Source organism: Trematomus bernacchii, unplaced genomic scaffold (genome assembly GCF_902827165.1).
Source record: "Trematomus bernacchii unplaced genomic scaffold, fTreBer1.1, whole genome shotgun sequence".
Classification (NCBI taxonomy): Eukaryota; Metazoa; Chordata; class Actinopteri; order Perciformes; family Nototheniidae; genus Trematomus; species Trematomus bernacchii.
This window is the reverse complement of record NW_022987720.1, coordinates 21,817,507-21,841,268: the sequence shown is the minus strand read 5'-3', so window position 1 is coordinate 21,841,268 and position 23,762 is coordinate 21,817,507. Positions and strand designations below refer to the sequence as shown.

The window sequence follows — 23,762 nt, the reverse complement described above, 5'->3', positions numbered from 1 at the left end:
GGTCATAAAGCTCTAGGGTTCAGCATTAATAATCCAATAGCAATGATTAACTGATGATCTTTACAATGTCTGATACAGATGAATAGAATACAATGTCACTTATTAAAAAATGAAACTGTGAATGGCTCTAAGGTCATTTGAGGACAGCCGTCACTGACATGAACGCATTCCATTTAGTGCTTTTTTTACTTTCTGTTATGTTGGAAATTGTATGTGTTTGTTTATTAAAGTGTATTTTATCAGTCAGACTGATGTCAGCTTTTTATTTCAACTTTAAGGAAACTGCATGAGCACAAGTGAGATACATTTGAAGCTGCATTCTGAATCATCTGGTTTGTTCTCTTTGAAAGCATATATAACAAGAGCTGCTATTGCCAGAATGTTTCTGTCTTTATCTCCCAGAGAGTCAAATAAAGACTTTTCCCGGGCATGTCAACAAAAGCAGCCAATTCCCACAGTGGTATTTGACGACACTTTCAGCTATAGATTCCTCACATTTAGTGATCAAGAGTTGCAACACAGATATTGACACTCATGTCATGTATTTAAGAAGAAAGTTATAAGTTGAGAGCAAACTTTGAACAGTGAACTTTTAGAGAAACAACAGTCTGTGTATCTGTTCTATCTGAAGTTGTCTGTTTTGTTCTCGTCTGTATCGACTGTATGTTCAGGGGCAGAGGAGGTCTAGGGACACACCTGTATAATGCCAATTCATATATAAACAATAATAATTAAAAAAACATGTGAAAATAAAAATAAAAAGCTCAAAGTCTGGCACTATTACAAAACTAAAAGGACACACTCACTGCCACAGGATAGTTTGCACCATAAACCCGCTCATTAACATGATCGAGAAACAGAATCTTACAGAATATGTGCTCTAAAAACTGTAGAAATAAATAATCCTACTGTACGGCACATAACTGTTAAACCCCAATTACAGGATGAAAGGGAGGACTCTTCCTCTTATCTTGAAAACAGAAGGACGTTTCATGCAAACAGCTGTGTGATCAAACTTCCTGGAACCACCAGCAAGTTGCAGCAACCCTTGTTTTGCAGGTTTCATTTACAGAAAAAAACTTCACCTAGAAAGAGTTTCATCTACACTCGCACACAGTCAGAGATCTGATACTTGACAGCAGCAGACTAAGGCAGGTGAGCTCTCTTATTTTCTAATCAGTAGTTTTTATTATGTACTTTGGATTGGTGAAGCTTTTGAATCCACGTTTGCTTTTGAGTGTTCTCTTCTCTTTGTGTTACTATCTCTCCACCGCAGCTCAACAAGGACACGCTGACACAAATGAACTGTAACTTTATAGGAGGTGTATTAAACAAGAAAAACATCTTTCAATGTTCACCTGACTGATCAAATCATGATAATAATAAGTTGATGTGTTTCTAGTTACATATGCGTGCTTTCAGAAAGTAGAAATAAATTGAATGAAACATATTTTTCAGATTTACTGTGTGGCTTCTAATATTTAAAAAGAGGTAATTAAAAACGTTCCTTTACAAATGATAAATTAGCAATATGTCCACCCTGTAGCCACTACTGTTCACTTTCTGAGGATGAATTCTTACAATTAGGGATAAATATGACTAAGGCAAGACAATCTGTCAATAGGATATCACACTTGTTGTAGCTTATAGAACTTTCTCTTATTTCTACTTCAAAGCCTTTGGTTATCTAAATTGCATTTCTTGTCCATACAGGATGATGAAGATATCAGGAAGACTCACTTGGTGCTGTGTAGCTCTGCTCCTCGCCCTGACCTCTGTGTCAGCTGTACAGAGAGAGCTGAATTCAATCAATGATTTGAAGAAAATCAACTTCGGCCAATCTGTGCCCAAGCACAGTCTTCTGCTGCTCCACTGGTTTGCCAACACAGTTAACATTGATGAGAACAATGTCATAAGTCTGACCTTTGATCCAAACAGTAGAGCTTATGGCTCACATCATTATGGCAACTATGAGGGGCTGCTGGACCAACTGACTCGGGGAAATCAATACAGGTACTACACTATTGGCAGTCTCAGTCAAGACCAATCCATGCAACTTCCACCTTATGTTGTCCGTCCTTCGAGGCAGTATGATGGAGAAAACAGGGACAGGATCATAGTTCGTGTCAGGGAGCAAAACACTGGATGGCAAGTTTTTCGGAGGATAGACCAAGTGTATATCACACAGCATATTCCGAATCATGCGGAATATGATCCAGATCATACCTACAGCATCACCACTAACCTCCTGAGAGAGATCAGAGAGTTTTCTGTGGGACCAAACCAACAGCCACTGTCGTATCTCAGAAACCGCTTTGGAAGCAGCGCTGATGATTTCGACATCGAAACTGCATGGGGTCAGCTTGCTTGCCTTGGCCTGCTGCTGTATATTGTGCTCGGGGAAAGGCACCCCTTTACCCCACAATCCAACTACACAACGCAATCCAGACAACAAAGCGCCTACACGCCAGATAACAGACAAACTAGTTGGTGTGCAGCTTTTGTGAAGTGCTGCATGTTTGTTGTTGTTTTAATTGGTCTTTTTATTTTGGCAATTTCTGCAGCAAGGAGATAATTTGAAATGAGAGAAATTGCCATATAATGTGTTTAAGCCTAATGTTTCTCACAAAGTCAGCAGGATTCAAAAGTTGATGGGAAGAAGGAAACACACAATGTCCAGGGGTTCTTCTGTTTTATGCTTTGTTTTACATTTTAATTTGTATTATATAACCTTTTTTGTGAGTGGTGTTAGTTTATATTTGAGATAAAGGCTTAAAGGCCAAATACTTAAAATCCTCGATCTTTTGAGCTTCAAAGTTACATTTATAAAAAATGACAGGTTCTGAATAACAGTAGGGCTTCTTCTTCTTCTATTTGAAATGTGCACATTGGCTTTTGCTGTTTTTGTAATAATGCACTGCTTTGGTGCAGTCATGAAGCTGCAGGCTTCAGTTTTGCTCCAGCATGTATAATGTAATAGCTATGATTCACTGAGGATTCCTCCTGTGTGTGAGACAGATGAAGAGAATTCAAGCAGCACTGATTGATAAACCAAACAGATCGGTGAATGACTGTACGGTCTGCAAAGGACAGCCGTCACTGACATGGATGCATTTAACTTTTTATACTTCCTGTAATGTCATAAATTGTGTGTGTTTATTAAATTGTAATGTGTCAGTAAGACTGGTGTCAGCTTTTCATTTGAGGTTTTAGGGAACTGAGCACAATTTAGATGTGCAAAATAATAAAGAAACCTTTAACATTATATTCTGGAAGATCAGATTTGTTATCTTTGCTGTACATATTTTATCCTTTGCTTTTTGCATTTCTGAAGACTACTTTTTATATCTTGAAATCAAAATGTTTTGTTCACTTGTATGATCAAACTTCCTGTGACCACCAGCAGCACTTGTTTTGCCAGTTTTATGTACGGGGAAACTGAAACCTAGCAAGAGTTTCCTCTATATACACACACACACACAGATCTGACACTCGACAGCAGCAGACTAACAGAGGTGAGCTCTCCTATTTTCTGATCACTACTTTGTTTTTATTATTTACTTTGGCACTATTTCACATGTTTGGAAGAAGCTTTTGATTCCAGCTTTGTATTTGAGTTTTCTCTCCTCTTCGTGTTACTATCCCTCCACCGCAGCTCAACAAGGAAACGCTGTGTATTAAAACAGTCTACTAGATAGAGTGTAACTTGGTACTCGTTTGATTTGATGAACTCAGGCTGCTGAAGCCTCAAAATAAACTCAGAGAACTTAAACATAAATGTTTTGCTCAATAAGACTGTGGATGCCCTCGTAATGCCTATTGGTCAGTATGAGCAGAAGGGATAACAACAAGAATAAACAGTTTGAATGTTTACTTGACCGATCGAACCATAATAACCATTTGATGCATATCTTGTTACAATGGCATGTATGCTTTGAGAAAGTACAGATTGGATGTTAAATGACGCAGTGAACAATAGGGTTTCAAGGTGACTAAAACTCAGATTAAAACTGCAAATGTACGTTGTTCATGCCGTTATGAGGAGATTATTTACAATGTTTTTATTTACTACTAAATTATTATTTTCAAACAATGTACTATATGTTTTTTTTAAATTGAGGATTACATGATGCAGCTTGTCAAAATGTCTCCCACTTTAGGTTAATTCTTTTTTTCATAAATATTTTTGAATGAATAATGAAAAGTAACCTATACTGTATATAGGGCTCAGAAAATATACAACTGATTCCATGATTTGGCAAGTAAATACAAATGTTTAACATTTCCAATGAAATTATTTCAAATGTTCAGATTTATTATGTGTGCCGTCTACTATAGAAAAGAAAGGATGATATAAAAACAATGTTGTAGTCCAATTAATACGGGCCTATGTAATGTCGACGGGGTTGAAGAGTGGCACTCCTGCAGAGCAAGGAAATCACACTTTTTGCTTTTCACCAAGAAGTCATTTTGTGACTACAATATATTTTAATTCTTAAAACATTGTAATACCCTCAATACATTTTTGTATCATTAAGTAAAAACACATTAAATGAATCTGTTTTTATAAACTTTCTGAACTCTATATTTCTACCTCACAAAAGGGCTTTGGACATCTTAATTGAGAGTCAAGTGGACCCAGGATGATGAAGATATCAGGAAGAGTCACTTGGTGCTGTGTAGCTCTGCTCCTCGCCCTGACCTCTGTGTCAGCTGTACAGAAGACGCTCAAATCAATCAATGGTTTGAAGATAATCAACTTCGGCAAATCTGTGCCCAAGCACAGTCTTCTGCTGCTCCACTGGTTTGCCAACGAGATCGACATCGACAACAACGATATTATACAGCTGACCTTTGACCCAAACAGTGGAGATTATGGCTCACACCATTATGGCAACTATGAGGATCTGCTGGACCCACTGCCTCAAGGAAATCAATACCATTACTACACGATTGGAAATCTCCATCAGGAAACGTCCAATCCACTTCCAGCGTATGTAGCACATCCCAGAACCGATTATGAAGGACAAAACAGGGACAGGATCATAGTTCGAGTCAGGGAGCAAAACCGAGGGCAAGCTTACCAGACGATAGACGAAGTGTATATCACACAGCATTATGACACTTCTGAAAATCAGGGGACACCTTATGATCCAGATCATACATACAGCATCACCACGAACCTCCTGAGAGAGATCAGAGAGTTTGCTGTGGGACAAAACCAACTGTCGCATCTCAGAAACCGCTTTGGAAGCAGCGCTGATGATGAACAAATCAGAAACACATGGGGTCACCTTGCTTGCCTTGGACTGCTGCTGTATATTGTGATCCAGGAAAAGCAGTCCTCTAAGCAACAAAACAACAGCCCTGAAAACAGAAGAAATCCTAGAAATGAGAGACAGCACAATGTTCCTAGAAATGTCCAAAACCAGGGTCATGTTGTAGTGAATATGGGCGATTATGAGGACCGTGTAGCCAGCAGGCGACCGGTAAACACAGAATCAGACTGTTGCAACACCTATAAATCCTGTATAATCTGTTGTTTAATTGTATTGGGTATAATTATTTATTTTGTTGTTATAAAAAAATGATACAAAAATGTATCTTGAGGGCTCCTGGGAAGAAAACCAAAACCCACTTTTGTATTTAATGGTGCGTTCACACCCGATGCGATTTTTGGGGGCGGCACGATTACATGTAAAGTCAATGCAGCGATGCGGACAGACGCGAATTCGCCCCGACGGCGCAAATGACGCGGTTGACGCAAATGCCGCGGCGTAATTGAGGCGATTGAAGGGGGCCGCGAAAACCGCTCGAGTTACATTTTTTCAACTCGAGCGTCAAATTTGCGTGACGCGATCTCGCGGTAGCCAATCAGCGGTGAGGATCTCAGCCTGCGGTCACTGACGTTGAACCAGAAAACCAAAACATCAGCCCTTAGTTGTTAGCACTCAGAGCTCACAGCTCCTCATATCTTTTCAGAAACTAGACAAAAGTTAAACAAGTACAAACCACAGAGTCTCTGTGTCATGGTGAATACAGTCGCTGGTTTATTTATGTCTGTAGGCCGTTGTTGTGAGTGTGGACGGAGCATATGAAACGTTAGCTTAGCCCGATCGATCCGATCTCCATTCAGAAAACACGCATTTTAAAAGGTTTTTCCCCTGCCGTCTTGTCTGCAGACTTATCAAAGCATTAATTCATGGTTTTTACTAACCGGTATCAGTATGTTGTTACTTCGGCATCATTTTGAAACGTGTATTACAATTCAATCACGGTCAAATATGTTCATTGTGTTGTAGTTGTAGCCCCCTGGCCAGCGAGTCTTGTTTGAATGATGCGAGTAAACACAGCTGACAGCCGCGGTAAAACTCGAGCGTTTAAAGCGAAGCGAATATTCGCATCGCGTACGGTGTGAACGCACCATAAGAGACTGCTCTGAAAAACACTGATGATTTCCACCTCACAAACACTGTTTTTTTTTTTAAAAAGAACTACAAACCAGAAAACAGACCAATTGATTGGGGCTCTGCATTTTTTTTGTATTTAATTTGTTTATTTCTGCATTTTGAGTGCATTTAGAAACAAAGATAACATTAAAACAGGGAGTGTAAAGATATTGTTTAACACCTGAACATCCTGCAAGGGTTGTTCTGATGTATGTCTTGTTTCGTCTCCATACTTTTGATTTCCTTTGTGTACTATTTAATCTTTTTGGTGAATGTTGTTTTGGTATAACATGCTTTGAATGAAAAGTGAAATTCTTTAATCTTCAAATCTCAAACTGTGCGTTATGAAAGGCTGAGCGTCTTTAGAACTTAATATCTCAATGTATTCATAAATACAGTTTGTAAATAACAGCAGGGTTTTTCTTTATAATTTGAACTGAACACATTGGCTTTTATTGCATATTATAACGCACTGCTTTGGCACGGTCATAAAGCTCTAGGGTTCAGCATTAATAATCCAATAGCAATGATTAACTGATGATTTTTACAATGTCTGATACAGATGAATAGAATACAATGTCACTTATTAAAAAATGAAACTGTGAATGGCTCTAAGGTCATTTGAGGACAGCCGTCACTGACATGAACGCATTCCATTTAGTGCTTTTTTACTTTCTGTTATGTTGGAAATTGTGTGTGTTTGTTAATTAAAGTGTATTTTATCAGTCAGACTGATGTCAGCTTTTTATTTCAACTTTAAGGAAACTGCATGAGCACAAGTGAGATACATTTGAAGCTGCATTCTGAATCATCTGGTTTGTTCTCTTTGAAAGCATATATAACAAAAGCTGCTATTGCCACTATGTTTCTGTCTTTATCTCCCAGAGAGTCAAATAAAGACTTTTCCCGGGCATGTCAACAAAAGCAGCCAATTCCCACAGTGGTATTTGAGGACACTTTCAGCTATACATTCCTCACATTTAGTGATCAAGAGTTGCAACACAGATATTGACACTCATGTATTTAAGAAGAAAGTTATAAGTTGAGAGCAAACTTTGAACAGTGACCTTTTATAGAAACAACAGTCTGTGTATCTGAAGTTGTCTGTTTTGTTCTCGTCTGTATGTTCAGGGGCAGAGGAGGTCTAGGGACACACCTCCTGTATAATGTCAATCCATATATAAACAATAATTAAAAAAACATGTGAAAATAAAAATTAAAAGCTCAAAGTCTGGCACTATTACAAATCTAAAAGGACACACTCACTGCCACAGGATAGTTTGCACCATAAACCCGCTCATTAACATGATCGAGAAACAGAATCTTACAGTGTCTGTCCTCTAAAAACTGTAGAAATAAATAATCTTACTGTACGGCACATAACTGTTAAACCCCAATTACAGGATGAAAGGGAGGACTCTTCCTCTTATCTTGAAAACAGAAGGACGTTTCATCCAAATGGCTGTGTGATCAAAGTCTACTTCCTGGAACCACCAGCAAGTTGCAGCAACATTTGTTTTGCAGGTTTCATTTACAGAAAAAAACTTCACCTAGAAAGAGTTTCATCTACACTCGGAGATCTGATACTTGACAGCAAACTAACGCAGGTGAGCTCTCTTATTTTCTAATCAGTAGTTTTTATGTACTTTAACTTTGGATTGGTGAAGCCTTTGAATCCACGTTTGTTTTTGAGTTTTCTCTCCTCTTCGTGTTACTATCCCTCCACCGCAGCTCAACAAGGAAACGCTGTGTATTAAAACAGTCTACTAGATAGAGTGTAACTTGGTACTCGTTTGATTTGATGAACTCAGGCTGCTGAAGCCCGAAAATAAACTCATCCAACCTAAAAATACATTTTTGCTCAATATGAAGACATCACTTTTATTTTTCTGCAATTTTCTAAATGACACAGGATGTTTCTACACAGTGTCATTCTTAAGAAATACCTATTAAAACTCTCACTTTTGTTTAGGGGTCTTTTAGGGTTGTAATGTATGATATCGTATAAAAAAAATCACATACTTGAAAATGGCTCCATAATGATGGTAATTGGGGGTTGACATTGGCTGCCGGACCATTTTAGGACAGAAAGATCCAAAGTATAATAATCAAATTCATGTTATTTTTTGTTTTAAAACATTTGTTGACAAAACTCGTACAATAATGCCGGTGGGACCTAATTTAGGTTTTATTTGATAAAAACATTTTCTGCATTTCATCAAAAAAGATCCAGACAATCTTCTGATAATTTCTGACTAGAATGTCTTACCATTTTTAAATGTTGTATTACCCTGAATAGCTATTTGTATCATTTGATAAACAGACACTATTAGTTTCTATAAATCTGATTTGTATAAACATTTCCTTGTTTTTACTCCATAAAGGCCTTTGGACATCTAAATTGCATGTCACTTTGATACAGGATGATGAAGATATCAGGAAGAGTCACTTGGTGCTGTGTAGCTCTGCTCCTCGCCCTGACCTCTGTGTCAGCTGTACAGAGAGAGCTGAATTCAATCAGTGATTTGAAGAAAATCAACTTTGGCCAATCTGTGCCCAAGCACAGTCTTCTGCTGCTCCACTGGTTTGCCAACACAGTTAACATTGATGATAACAATGTCATAAGTCTGACCTTTGACCCAAACGATGGGGATTATGGTTCACATTATTATGGCAACTTTGAGGAGCTGCTGGACCCACTGCCTCGGGGATACCATTACTACACTATTGGAAATCTCCATCAGGAAACGTCCAATCCACTTCCACGTTATGTAGCGCATCCCCAAAGGGAGTATGACGGAGAAAACAGGGACAGGATCATAGTTCGTGTCAGGGAGCAAAACACAGGATATCAAACTTTCCGGAGGATAGACCAAGTGTATATCACACAGCATAATCCACAGCGTTTTCAACATCAGGGGGAATATGATCCAGCTCATACCTACAGGATCACCGTTAACCTCTTGAGGCACATCAGAGAGTTTTCTGTGGGACAAAACCAACAGTCACTGTCGTATTTCAGAAACCGCTTTGGAAGCGGCGCTGATGATGCACAAATCAGAAACACATGGGGTGACCTTGCTTGCCTTGGCCTGCTAGGTACTGTGCTTGAGGAAAGGCACCCCTTTACCCCACAATCCAACCACACAACGCAATTCAGACAACAAAGCGCCTACACACCAGATAACAGACAAACTGATTGGTGTGCAGCTTTTGTGAAGTGCTTCATGATCGTTGTTGTTCTTTTAATTTGTCTTTTTATTTTTATATGTCTGCATACACTTGAAATGAGAGAGGGTAAATAAATTGCCATATAATGTGTTGAAGCCTAATGCTTCTCACAAAGTCAGCAGGATTCAAAAGTTGATTGGGAAGAAGGAAACATACACAATGTCCAGGGGTTCTTCTGTTTTATGCTTTGTTTTTTACTTCTGTGTTTAATTGTAATTTGTACTATATAACTTTTTTTGTGAATGGTGTTGACTTAACATACATCCGAGTTCTCGGGAAACAAAACATAAATAAAATAAATCAGGAATTCCCAATACACAAATTTGCAAATTTGACCTCTTAGAAACAAAGACAAAGAATAAATAAGGAGAAAATGTATACGATTACAGTGTTAACAGTTATGGATCATAATCCAAGCAGGTTAACCTCTCAAAAGTCCAGTGCCAGTGGTCCTGGTATCATATGAAACTAGACAAAAACCTGAGGAATGAATTGGTAAAACAATGTTTCAAAGTTTGGCTTAATGTTGTGTATGCGTCTGAACATCCCCAGTTCACCGCGCCTACGCCTTAAAAAAACGGTAAATTGTAATGATACAAATTGGATGTAGTCCAAGAGACTCTGCTTTTATTGCAAATGATAATGCACTGCTCTGGCGTGTTTATAAAGCTCAAAGCTGCTTTCATTCAACGAGGTCATGTTCCAGCATGTATGATCTAATAGCAATGATTCACTGGTGATTAATCCTGTGTTTGATAGACATGAAGAGCATTTAGATTGTTCTGATTGTGTTTCATTTATGTATAATGTATGAGGAAGTAATAATTTAACATCTTCTGTACGTTTCAAAATGGTGTTGTTTTATTAAACTAAAATGTATCAGTAAGACCAATGTCAGTGTTTTTATTTTAGAATTTAAGGAAACTGGATGAGCACAAGTTAGATTTTCAAAATCGTAAAATAGGGGAGTGTCTGTTTTTTTTTTTTTTATACACAGCCGAGTCTCGTGCAAAACACAAACCCACACACAGCTTAAGGATTTATCAGAAAGACATTTAGCATCCCTTGTGACATGCACAAGTGCTTGTTTCTAGCCAAGTCCAAGGCAAGCCTATCAAAAGACCTTTATGTTGGTGTGGAAGAGATGAATACTGTGTTAATGCGCTGAAACTAGGATAGCACTCAGCAGGCCAGCACAAGACCCAACAGATCAGAAGATAATGAGTCATCTCGAAAAACTGTTGCAGACTCAGCTTAAAATAAATAATAATCAAAGGTTCCTTTCAAGAGTCATGGAGTCCGGAGCCAATTGTTAATCACAAACAGGCACTGCTGTTTGATTGGAAGAAAAGGCTCTAAATGCTGACATATAATCATCTATTCTTATCATTTCCCCTACATGTGTTCAATAACCAGATCAGTGTGAGGAACAATGGTAGTGTGCAGAAAACATATTTTTCCTGCCAGAAAAAAAGTCATTGTGCATTTGTAAACATCAAATTTAAACTTCACATTTAAGATGTTTACTTTTCAGTTTACTCTAGGAGCATTCTTGGAAATGTACTGAACTGAAACACATCTGGTTTTCAGTAATGCTTACAGTTCAAATGATGAACACAGGTATCTCAGTTAATATGTGTACAAGTTACAAACATGAGAGTTAGCGATGCAACTAACCGTTATTTTAAAATCACGGGAAATGTAAAAACACAATAAATAACTTGATTATCCTTTGTTAACATTTTCAAACTTCTTTTATCTGACCAACAGTTCAGAACTTAAAAGAAACTTTAAAAAATGATATACAATACAATCAAAATCGAGAAAAGCTGAAGTATTAATGTGCATAGTGCTTGTTTTTTTTCTGTGGATAAATATGTTGTTATCGTTTCTTTGTATGTACGGGCCATCGTGTGCCGTGTAAAACTAAATACGCTTAAGCTGATAACATTGAAGTTCATTTGGCCAAGATGTGTATATCCTTAAAACAAGGTGCTTAATATTATTTTTTAGAGCAGTTACAGAGGATTTTTTATCTTACTTCTTGAGATCAAACCGGTTTCAGTGTCAGTAATTAGAGGAAGTGGGTGGATGTTGGCATGGCAATGGATTATGTTGACATTCTGATCTTGAAAGTGCCGTGTTGTGCCAGTCAAAAGAAATCTCCCTTTCGTAATCAAGGCAAGAATCTAGGCTCGGCCATAATGAGCTTATTAAACAAAGTAAGTAAATATTAGGGGCGATATGAAAATGGATTTAACTGCGTTTAAATATTTGCTCTGTTTAACAAATAGAATAGTCCCAAGATAACAGGTAATCAGATAAAGAGAGTTATAATTGAAAGTAAATGATTCAGCCATCTAAAGAGTGGTTGTTTATGTCTGTTGAAAGGTCTACATGGAGCTGTATGTGTAGTGTTGGCTACAGGCAGCCGTGACAAGATCAAATATGAAACAAAACCTTCAGAAAGTTATACGGGTTTTTAGATTCCAAAAAAAAACTGAAGAACTTTGGATACATTATTTTCTCTATGGTCTTGATGTTTAGGATGTAAACAATAGATTTAGCAACATGCTACATGCTATGTTATGTGTCACAACAGTCAAAGTAATAAAAAAAAAGGGACGGGATGGGACAGGAAGCTAAGTTGAGAAATGTGCAGAATGAATGATTTGTGTCAGTCTGTACACATGGGATCACATTCTGTTGAAGCACACCAAGAATGAATACAGCTGCTCGCCATTATAGCCACCAAAAAAAACAAAAATCAGTGAGACAGAGCTGTCATTACAGCACCTTGTACTTTACAACAGCTGCCACAAAAAACAACCCTGGGTGAGACTTTTTTTTAACCTTGTGTAGGGAAGAATGTACGTATGTATACTTTCAGTTTATACTAGGGCTGCTCAATTAATCGTATTTTAATCGCAATTACGATTTTGGCTTGCAACGATTACGAAAACAACGTAATCGAAATAAAACGATTATTTTTTTATTATTATAAAAAAAATTGTAATTATTTTTATTCATTTTTTATAGTTTTTTTTAGTTGAATTATACTTCAAGTTCAGGGTAATCAACTAATAAAAACATACTGTTCAATTTTTATTTTCAATAAATGGATGTTTTCAAAGTAAATGGATAATCGTTTTTAATAATCGTGATATCAATTATTGACCCAAATAATCGAGATTATGATTTTTGCCATAATCGAGATTATGATTTTTGCCATAATCGAGCAGCCCTAGGTTATACACTGAATAATTGTATTGCACATGATCACACACACACAAATAGCACAGAGCACCAGGAGGCAGGTAGATCCCAATTACTTTTGATAATGAGCCCTCAGTGCAATGGGCCAAATGGGACAGAACAAAAGCACACTGCTAGGATCCCACCGGATACAGAGCTGATACAAGCAGGGAAAGTAAACAACAGATGCTTCACCTGAAAACATTCAGTTTTCCTCTTTTAAATATACAAAGCAATTGAAAAAAAAGTGTTTGGCCTGAATCTGTGTCGTGTGTACTTGTTGAGGAAATGGAAAGTCAATTGTAGTTTTGGGCAAGTCGTCAGAGCTGTGTGGTCTGTCGGTTAGGTTTTACTCCCAAAGGCTGGAGGTTAAAGAGGGCTTCTCTCATTTTGTTTTTCTCCCTGCAGACTCAAAACTCAAACTCTCTTTAATGCACGCTGTATGTCTTTCTCTCCAATGTTCTTCCTCTTTCTTTCTGCCCGCTGAACCTCCTTCTCAGTCTTTCCCTCCCTCTTATCTGCTCTGCGTTTCTTCCAAAGCTTCTTTCTAGCAGCCCTCCCCCCCCCCCCCCCCCCTTCCCTGCATGTGCACAGCTGAGTTGGAAGGTGGGAATCTGAGCCAGATTTGGCAGAAGTTGAGACTTAATCTTATCAGTTTTCCTCGCTTATTTTCCTCTCTACTGACACAAGGCCACACATCAGATATTTAGTATGCATATTTGCTGAATGGCTCACCAATATGATGGTAATTGAGAAAAATATAGGAGAGAAATATCCTCAGTAAAAGGCAGAAATGAAAGTAAATCCCTAGCTGTCTGCGAAGGAAGCACAGTGGATAGAGAGCAACACAGAGTCGAAAATTGGAGGCTTTCTATTTTTATGTTGAAAGTTTTATGACCTCCAGATTTGGAATGTATCACCTCCCAGACGCCTACGCCTGGATACTACACAAGTGAGAGCAACCCATGAGCACAGCTGTCTTCAGATAACAGCACTATACACACACAAACAGTAATGCACCGTACAAAGACGAGCCCTTCTAATAGGAAAAGTTGGGGAATGAAACGGCATAAAACCACTGCATACACATCAGCACAAGTAAACACACACATTTTTCCACCATAACAGAACCAAATCTACTTGTAATTGAACACATTGAAAAGATTAAGCATGCTGATGACACTGACACATAACCTATGCTCCGTAATTCCCAGCTTTGCACATTGAGTTCTACTAAACCAAAAAGGAAAACAAGACTAGCTTAGAGGCCTGCTAAGAGCCCTAGAGGCTGCAATTCATTACACCCCACAGTAACAAAGAAGCAGATGAAATAAACATACTGGCAATTTTGGTCAAAAGGACCTTGCCAATAATTCAGATAAAAATGCTGTGTTTGTCCAGAGGGTGGCACTAAAAGAACAGAGATGGAATAACTTTAATATATATATCAAGTTTCATCCACTGAGGACGAGGAATATCCAACATAATTCATGGAAATTCAGCTATAAATGTGATCACCTTGTTGTTGCTCCAGAGCGAAGAATAGTGGTGTTATTAAAAAAGGAGGGGTATGGGGGGACAATAATGACTAAGAATAGGTTTCTCTGGAATAGGAAAATCAATACTAAGTCAGAGGTCATCTAAGGTAATGCCTTGACTCTAGACAAACATGCAGGATTGACCCACTCTGCCCAGCAAATAGTTTATAATCAAACCACACACACATGCTATGAACTGCAAGCATCTACATGAGGTTATCTGAATTGACTGGGATTTTATATATAGTGGTTAATTCAAGTTCAAGTAAGCAGGGTTATTCAGCTGCCTGACTGTAGAAGCTTTTAAGTGCTGAACTGGGAGCTGCCCTGGGTTTCTCATCATCACCCGCTCTGACCTACATTCGCAGGTAGTCTAGACTGACATGCTCACAAAGACACATGCTTGTGCTTTTTATGGTTGGTATCTTGATTAAATATAAAGTTGGGTAAAAAGGTTGAAATGCCTGTCATACTTAATTACAGTGTGGAGTGTTGATGTAGCTAAATTATGGTTTTAGAAAGGGAAAAGTGTGTGCTTGCAAACATATACATGCATCCTTAAGTGACTCATCGAGACGGTGTGAGTGAAAATCAAAAGTAAGGACAGTAGATGTAGGTTTGGTTAAACTGTCTGAAATGCCGTCTAGAGCAGAACAGCTCCCTTCAACTCCATTTTAAACAGTTTTATACACGACAGTTTATTTAGAAAATATGCTGAACCGAGCAGCTACTCACTTTCTGTTGGTCGGGCCGTTGGAGGCTCTGGGACTGGAGACTGTACCCTCTCCACCCTCTCCACCCTCTCCACCTTCTCCACCTTCTCCACCTTCACCTTCTCCACCCTCTCCACCCTCTCCACCTGGGGCTCTGCCAGTGAGGGCAGGGGGGCACTAGGAGCAGGAGGCGGGTGGTTGTTGTTGTTGTTCTCCACTGCACTGCTGGGCACCAAACCGTCTGACTGTCTGAAGACCGGCATCTCTGGCTTCCTGGAGGCTGCCTCCATTGGGCTGGTGACTGGGGACTGGAGCTCCACTCTTCTCTGAGGGGGCTCGGGGATCCTCGAGATTGGGGCTGAGGACATCTGGGAGTCCGTTCTCTTCGGAGGGGCGGGGGGCTCGTGCTGCCGTGTCATGCTGATCTCAGCCCGCCTGTTTGTGGAGGTGGAGTTGGAGGAGCTGTCCAGGAGTATACTCCGATTGCTGAGACTGACCTCAGGCCGCTTGAGGCCAAAGCGGGCGATGCCGGCACTGGGCGAGTTGTCAATCTGCTTAGAGGAGACCTCAATGGACATTTCTGGGCGGCGGGATGAGGCTGTGTCAGGGTTACGACCCCCTGATAGCTCCATGCGCCTCATGCCGGTCTTTGGAGAACGTGGATTGGTAGTCTCAGAGGGGGAGGATCGGGGGGAGGAGTATTCAGTGCTACGGAAGCTCTGGTCGTAGCTCCGCTGGCTGGATGTGGAGGAGGCGGACGAGCGGAGAGGATTGGTGTTCCGACGAGTCAGGGGCGAAGGGTTTGTGGAGGACTCTGTCTCCTCCACCTCAAACGACCGCTTCAGTGCTGGAAAACAGAGCATTTGGGATTAGACGACATGAGAATATTTTAGCCCGTAAACATGCTGCCTTAAATTGCAGCACTAGCATCTGTATGATATCTTACTGTATTTATTATTAAGGCATCTTATGATTAGCATTCAAAACAAATCATGAGGCCCTGAGGCAGACACACTTCAAATGACCTTTATTGAAACAAAGCAGCTACTGATTTTTTATTCAGTGTTGGCAGTGTAGAGATTATGAACCCATTTTGGAACAGAAAGAAAGTCCTTGATACGCCATAAAATCCTTTATTCTGTCGGGTCTGACCATCCTGAATAACAGCTTGTTAAATAAATTCTCTCCTCCAACACACATACACACCATGACTGAAACCTAATGGTTCATTTCCATTATATGTACATTTAATGGAGAATAAAGTATTCTGAATCTGGATAAAAACACTATGGCAGCAACTCCAAACCGCACCAGGACCTTGTTGCCTTCATCAAAAGGTTGTGGAAAAAACATAAGCGAAAGAAGGTCGGTTGCATTTGGTCGATTTAGCAAAGTAAAAGATGTTTGTGTTGTGAAAAAAGCAATGTAGCTGAAGATGAGAAGCAGTCAGCGTCAACACTGATATTTATACCACGATACGAAAAGATGCAATGTTAGCAGAGGAAGAAGAAGTAGCCTACTCAGATTATGTACTTAAGTAACAGTAGAACTACCAACATGTAGGAACACTCTGTTACAAGTAAAAATCCTTAATATTGAAAATCTACAAAAGTAATGGCATCAGAATATACTTAAAGTACCAAAAGTAAAAGTACTAATTTTGCAGGTTGGGCCACTAAAGTCTTATTTAAGTGTTGATGAAATGTAATATCATTAATCGAAATCCGCAAGTAACTAAAGGCATAGAATAAATGCAGTAGAGTAAATGTGCACGATTTAGCAGTGGGGTAGAAGTACAAAGTAGCACACAATTGAAATACTCAAGTAAAGTACCACAAAAATACCACAAAATTGTATCGAAGTACAGTACTTGAGTAAATGTACTTAGTTACTTTACACCACTGCACGTTAGCACGAACACATGACATGCTAGCGTCATAAAATATAATTTGACTTTTTTTAAAACTGACACTCCGGACACCTGCTAACAACACACACACTTTTACCGCATGTATCTGACATTATGTATGGTGGCAAGTCTGGGAAACGTGCAGTTGGCGGCAGTTTACTGTAGCAAAGCAATCCCCGTAAATAAAAACAATTCAGGATGCTAGTCTTACCGTTTTTAACACGCTTCGCATAGCTCGATATCATGGTGTATGGCATTTCTAATTCACTCGCGAGATGAATATTCCTCTAAAGTCACCAAGTAGATTCTAACAATATCGTCAGGTACAAAACACATGCACCATTAAATGAAAAGAGGGTGTTTCTTACATCTTCCCTTAAGTATGTGACGGCCGTTACCCGGCTTTTTCGCACACCTGTCATGATGAGAATCACCATAATGACCACGCCTCTAATTGATAGCGTGACCGTTTAGGCATTTTCTAATGTTGCTCTATCAACATTTGTATAAATAAATGATATAACATGCTGCTACTGTTTGCTTAGCGAATAAAAGTCAATATGTGAACTACAACCAGCCTGGTTTCACCTACTGTGTGTGGTGGGACATTACGGGACATAATTCACCGTGGTATTTAGTGTGTTGCACCACGGACCTGTTAGTGAGTGTACCTTGTTGTTGCTATCATTCTAGCTTGACAGTAGCATGTAGCAAGTTATTCTTTCCTCTGTAAACCTAATGGAAAATAAAGTGTGGAGTTCCATACTTAATGCGCCGCCGCCGACTCATTCATCAGCTCTACAGTAGCCTACTCAGTTTTTGTGGCTTGTATTTTTATTTTACCCTCTCATCTTCATATTTTTATTGTGGGGTCAGTACATTTATGTCCCACTTGATATGTCACTGCTTTGAAACGGAGAACACATGAAAAGTGAAAGATAATAATATTGTTTCAGATCAATATGATTGGCTAAATACATAACATGGATTTATTTTTGTATTAAGTGTCTGAAAAATCACCAAATACTTATCAAAGAAGTTCCCACTGTAACCAGCCCTCTCCCTCCCTGTCAGCTTATTATGTCAATGTTACATCACCAGCATTTTGTTTTTACTTGTTAAAGTTGTTTGGTAAAATTATTTTTCTCTAGCCAAGGGAGGCTCCATGTCAGTTGTGAGGCGGACACCACCAGGCTCTTCTTGGCTCAGAGTAGAGTATGGAATAGTGAAACATGGCCTCTGTCCCAGATAAACATACAATCCTGTGCATGCTTCTGGCCTACAGCGAGTCTGACTGGCCAAGCACCAGTATGAGGGAAGACCCTCTTCCTTGAACTCAATGTTTTCCATCCTTCATGTGTTTCAGCAGGCTTTTGTGTCTGATATCACAGGGTCTGCAGAGAAGCAGGAAGCTCATGGTGGTTCACACGTTCCACGGGATGCAAATGTGAAACACTGGGTTAACTGTGTGTCAGAGAGTTAGATTAAACTTTCCAATTTTCCATTGTGAATCTTTGATTGTAAAATGTACTCATCTTCAGCAGAAAGGACAGCAGTTAATGACAAGTTCATGTTACAGTCAGCAATGTTAATCAGCAATGACAACCAACCTTTAATAAGCTCACTGTGTATCACTCACAATAATTCATGTTAACCCAGCCACAGTAATACTCTTTCCCACTCTTGAATACACATGCTTATAATTCAATCAGATGTATTGCAAATGTGCCATGTGTTTGTTAGACACACGAAAAATGTGTGTTGTTGATTTGCCAGTAAGTCAGAAAACAGAATACCATAAATATAAATTCCTGTGTGTTAACTGAACGTGGCAATTTTGGCACTTCTTTATTACACGACTGAATATACAAGGAAACAAATAGAAAGAAAGGTCATTGTGACTTTGATATAAAAGTCTGATTGTATGTGGTTATAGTATGCATCTCCATCTCCACCATATGTCTCTCTCAATAAACTCTGTTAGCTGCTAACATGAAAACATTTGATTAAAGAAAACTTGCCTCGAGCCGTGTACTCTGTTCTTCTTTAAGTAGACAAAATAAGGGCAGAAATCACCTTAATGGAAAGAACTTGAGCAGTGAAAGTCTATGTGCAAAGGCATATTCAAAGTGCCACAGACCACTTCAAACTGTGTTTAATGTGATCTTGATATAATGACCTCTTTGCCTGGGATTGTGCTAACTGTGTGGTGGTGTGTGCCTGCGCTGTGGTGACAGAAAATCCTGACACAGTGAAGTCCCCACAGACACACTGGAGACAGAGGCCTTATCAGTTATGTTTCCCTCTCTCTTTCTGTATGTGTGAGTGTTTAAACACAGCTGTAGAGTAAAGCAAACACAGCCGTGTCAGCTCTGGTCGGAGCCAAACTCTCTGCCTCTGTTAACGTCATAGCGCACTGCATCCTGGGATTTGTATCATAGGGAGGTCACACTTTAATATCTCTGTTTCTATGTGTATTCATGTGATCTAGGGGTGTACTAATTAACTAGTATTGGTAAGGCAAGTTTATTTATATAGCACCTTTCAACACAAGGCAATTCAAAGTGCTTTACAAAAATGAAAAACATGATGAGGTGATTTTATAAAAAAGAACAACAATTCTTAAACATTTCCATTTTGCCCACAATAAACAGTTATTTAAGAGTCAAATATTACATTATTTTAAAAGAAGATTCACGTTACTGCCATATTATCTTTATTATGATCATTTTTAAGCCACAATGTCGGTCTTTTAGCCGTGTGTGTGTGTGTGTGTGTGTGTGTGTGTGTGTGTGTGTGTGTGCGCGCTTCTCTGAGGTGATAACAGTGATCACAGCCCTTTTAACCAAGCCAAAAATATACTTATTAGCACCAATGTGAACCAAAATTCAACACAAGTCCTTTCTTTTTAATTGGCTCTGTCTTCTCAGCTCTCGTTAACTCTTTTTGCCTCTCATCTAACATGGAGTTGAATCCCCATTCCTCTTGGACATCCTCTCATGTAAAATTGCTAGCAGACTGAACTGCCAAATAAGGAAGACATTGCAGCCAAGCATGATTTTTTTCAACTAACACACAATGAAACATGATTGAACTTCCAGAAAATCACATGATGATGCTACTCCGTTCTCCAGTGTAGCATTACTGCATGAGTACCACATGGACATTCTCCACGCCTCTCTGAGCATGACAGTAGATGAGCTGATGGGTCAACAAGATGTAGCACTGAAAACTACAGCTACAGTATAAGCATTACCTCAACTAAACTTACGCTACTACTACTGCCAGAAGCTACCCTCATACAACGAATTCTTAATATACTGGCATATTACTCCTAAGATTCTCACAAAATCAAACCTGTTTTGATACTATTCATCCTATATATTTAGGAATAGCCTTTCCATGTATTTGTTATTTTGTAATTACTTTTCTTTATGGTAGAGTTTTTATTGTTACTAGCAGATTTAGCTATTAAGTTTATTTCATATCAGGCCTCACAGTTTACTGTTCACCTGCCCACAACTGTATGACAGCTCTGTTAAATTACTGCTTATGCAAATGCAACATTTCCTCCTGCTGCTGTTCCACATAGAAAGCATTTTACAGACAAAACCCGAGATAGCTTTCATTGTGAAGTGTTTGGCTGCACAGTTAAGAGAAACACCAGTTGCAATTCTGTAAAAGAAAGCTTTTGTAAGTGTTTTTGTAGTACTGGACCACATTTGCTGTGACTATGATAGCCAGTGCCACGCGTGTCAACAAATCAGAAATAAACTTGGCATTATAGCCATTTTGACATGTGAAACACTCCGCTAACGCTATCACGCCCTCTGAAAAAAGGTTCTGCAATTTAAACCAGTAGCAAGCTCTGCATGTCAAAATGTGCTTTGGATCACTAGAACAAGAGCATTTGGCCTTAAGAATATTCTTAAAGCCCAACTCTATTTCCTTGAAATGTATATTACAGCTGTCAAACAGACTTTCAATTTCCTGCAGAGAAAAAAAGACCTTTATACAAAAGAAAAATCCTATTTGGTTTCAGCTGTATAGCATGGAGTCTGATGATAACTTTGGGGCCTTGCCTTTTGGTTGGCATTGAGGAAGGTTTCACTCCACGTGTCCAACAGGGAGAAAAACAGCAGCCTAACAAAGACCCGCTGTGTTCGCTGCACCTCAGTTTGACCCTTGGGGCTTCCCAGAAGCTCCGATGCTGTTGGCGTCATTACCAGGATGCGTCAGTGGTGCGTATAGAGCGTCCTGATAATGCAGATAAGGACGGAGACTCCTGGAGACGGCTATCATCAGCTTCTGTCAGGAGACACTTCCTCTCATAACACACAAGCTCTATCTGTGAGCCTGCATCGTGGCGTTTTGTCATAAGACTGACCTCAAAGTGTAATGGTTAAGATCAATGCTTGTGTCCTTTGGCAGAAAATAAATATTTATACCAAAGCTCTTTAATAGCAGTTTCAGTGTACTACCAACCAACTTAACAGAAATCCTGAAAGAAATCCAAAACCACCGCTAAGTGGCAGTTAGCTCATAATCACAGTTTTCAATGTGAAAGGCGTTTGAGTCTTCCCTCGTCTCTTGTTATGTGTATGATTAAAGAGCAATTAGTGTTAGTTTTAAAATGATCCAATGTAAAATGTTTCATATGACCTTTTAAGAAATAAGAATGATTAAAAATCACTAATTTCCCAAAATGAATATGGGTTTAAAATACACTTGCAGCTCTGAACTTGGATTCATCTTAAATACATTCTAATCAACATATCCTTCACATTTTACATCATAGGTGCTTACATTTTTTTCACTTTGCCCTACTCTTGACTGTCAAAGCTTATGTTTTTGTGATGGATTGGGGAGTGCCAGGCCACATGCAGCTCAGTAAAAAGAGGCCCGTCTGTGCTCAGATCCACTCCTCCACTGCCTGCCACAGCATTTTCACCAACCACAGAAATCTATCCCTGTGGAATTTCCTCTCCCTGGACCAGTGAATGCCCTTACCATGCTGCTCAGAGATCGACAGGAAGCAGTGACCAGGGATGTTAAACTACCAATTGTGACTCTAATACGTCTTCTTTTTTTCCTGATGGAAACAAAAGAAGCTGTTTACAAGACAGACCTCTCAGAGTGAGCTGTAAAAACACTGTATCAATGTGTGTGTGTTCACTCTGCTGAGCGGAAAAGCCCACTGACTGCGGTCAACGATCTGAATGGTCTGTGAGGTTGAAGTCACAGCTGAGGTCATCAGCCTCATGGGCGAGAAAAATCCTGTCCTCTGTCTTTGAGCCTCTCACTGGCGTCATCAGCTAAGGGTGTGACAGAGTGAATCAGTTGGACATTCTCTATTGCATAACAAAACATCATCCTTTCATTCACAAATTGACTGCAGGCTATAGGTTACAGTAGCAATGACCTGTGCAAATTAGTGTATGAATAAAGTGATCCATGTTTCCTGTGATGCTTTTCAAGAGCTCTAAAACTCAAATGATGTGAAAATATGTTATGCACACCTTTCACAATGTTAAAAGTACTCTTCAAAATGTAATCAGTTGACAACATTAAGGTTTGTCAGCAAATATACTTATATAATGTAAAAGATTACCGAGCATCACTAAGAAAGCTCCAAAGATGCAGTCACACTAAATAAATCAAAACACATACCTAATTAGTTATGGCCTTTTTTTTGGCTAAATATTCCTTTATCAAAAATATTATTTATTATCTAAACCTAAATGCTACAATCTAGTGTCACTGTTCAGTAAAATGAAATGTACGCTATAGCAATATCAGTCAAAAGTGTGCTAACAATAGCCACCTTAAGCTAGTACTCATACCAGACCAAGTAAGGCTGTAGCAGCAAGACACCCTGTGTGTAATGCCTTTAGACTGAGAGGGTGTTTTATTGCTCCTCTATTCAACTTTATATTGTAAGAGTTAGACTGTTTTTGTTTCTCCTTTCAATAGTGACGCACTGTAGCTCAAATTATAAATATACATACAGTCAATTAAATGGATAATTTTCTTGACTGCAGAATATCCTTGGTTTATTGATTGTTTCAATCGTTTTATTTCATTATATTTTAAAATGTCTTATCTAGTGAAAGAAAGAAAAGCATAAGCTAATCTGTTACTGTAAGGCGATATCTTAAACTTTCCAACGTCTGATTCTTATCAACTTGCAGGACTCACGCCCTGCTGCATCTGTGCCATGCTGTCCTCACTGAGCCACACAGGGCCATATGTAATAGTGCATGGTGGTGACACAAAGGTATTACCACCCACTCAGCCCAACACAGGGTAACACACACCATTGACAATCACAACAGTGACCCATTATGTTGGTGTTACACATGATGGAAGGAAGTCTAAAAGCATGACTTCCAGCCACATGGTTAACGCACACTTTCCTCGCCCCTGATGCGCCTCTTTACTGAATGCCACTTATCTTTCTGCTCTGTTGCACTGTGTAAGCCAGCGGTGTAAAGACATAAAGACAGGGAGACATGGAGAGGGAAGCAGAGAGATCCACTATACATACCACAAGCAAACTGGTGTTGACAGAGGAGCAGCTCTGGACAAGTGTGGATGCGTTCCTAATGGCTATGTGTTTGTGAGAGACAGGAGACAGATAGACGGATAGACAGACAGGTTGGGGGAG

The 23,762-nt window shown here is 39.2% G+C and overlaps 3 protein-coding genes across 11 annotated transcripts in view; 2 read left to right on the top strand and 1 right to left on the bottom strand.

The window, feature by feature from the left end:
- Positions 1–3,183, top strand: part of LOC117492368 — a 43,562-nt gene extending 40,379 nt beyond the window's left edge. The window contains exon 5 of the mRNA XM_034142609.1: positions 2,285–3,183. Within this exon, the coding sequence (XP_033998500.1) occupies positions 2,285–2,575 (291 nt within the window). The 3' untranslated portion in view covers positions 2,576–3,183. The remainder of the gene's footprint in view (positions 1–2,284) is intronic.
- LOC117492366 overlaps positions 1–9,083 on the top strand; it is a 50,185-nt gene extending 41,102 nt beyond the window's left edge. Inside the window, exons 4-5 of one of the 6 annotated variants that reach the window (XM_034142604.1) lie at positions 1,744–1,875; positions 4,805–5,934. In XM_034142604.1, coding sequence (XP_033998495.1) covers positions 1,744–1,875; positions 4,805–5,591 — 919 coding nt within the window. In that variant the 3' untranslated portion in view covers positions 5,592–5,934. Of the gene's footprint in view, positions 1–987; positions 1,156–1,743; positions 1,876–3,420; positions 3,516–4,604; positions 5,935–8,833 lie in introns of those variants that run through there. The other 5 variants (XM_034142606.1, XR_004556849.1, XM_034142602.1 and 2 more) reach the window with 5 other exon arrangements.
- The window catches only part of LOC117492364 (septin-9-like), a 128,464-nt gene that overhangs the window by 79,705 nt on the left and 24,997 nt on the right, over positions 1–23,762 (bottom strand). For 3 of the 4 annotated variants that reach the window (XM_034142588.1, XM_034142591.1, XM_034142589.1), the window contains one exon: positions 15,209–16,033. In XM_034142588.1, coding sequence (XP_033998479.1) covers positions 15,209–16,033 — 825 coding nt within the window. Of the gene's footprint in view, positions 1–15,208; positions 16,034–17,306; positions 17,460–23,762 lie in introns of those variants that run through there. The other variant, XM_034142590.1, reaches the window with a different exon arrangement.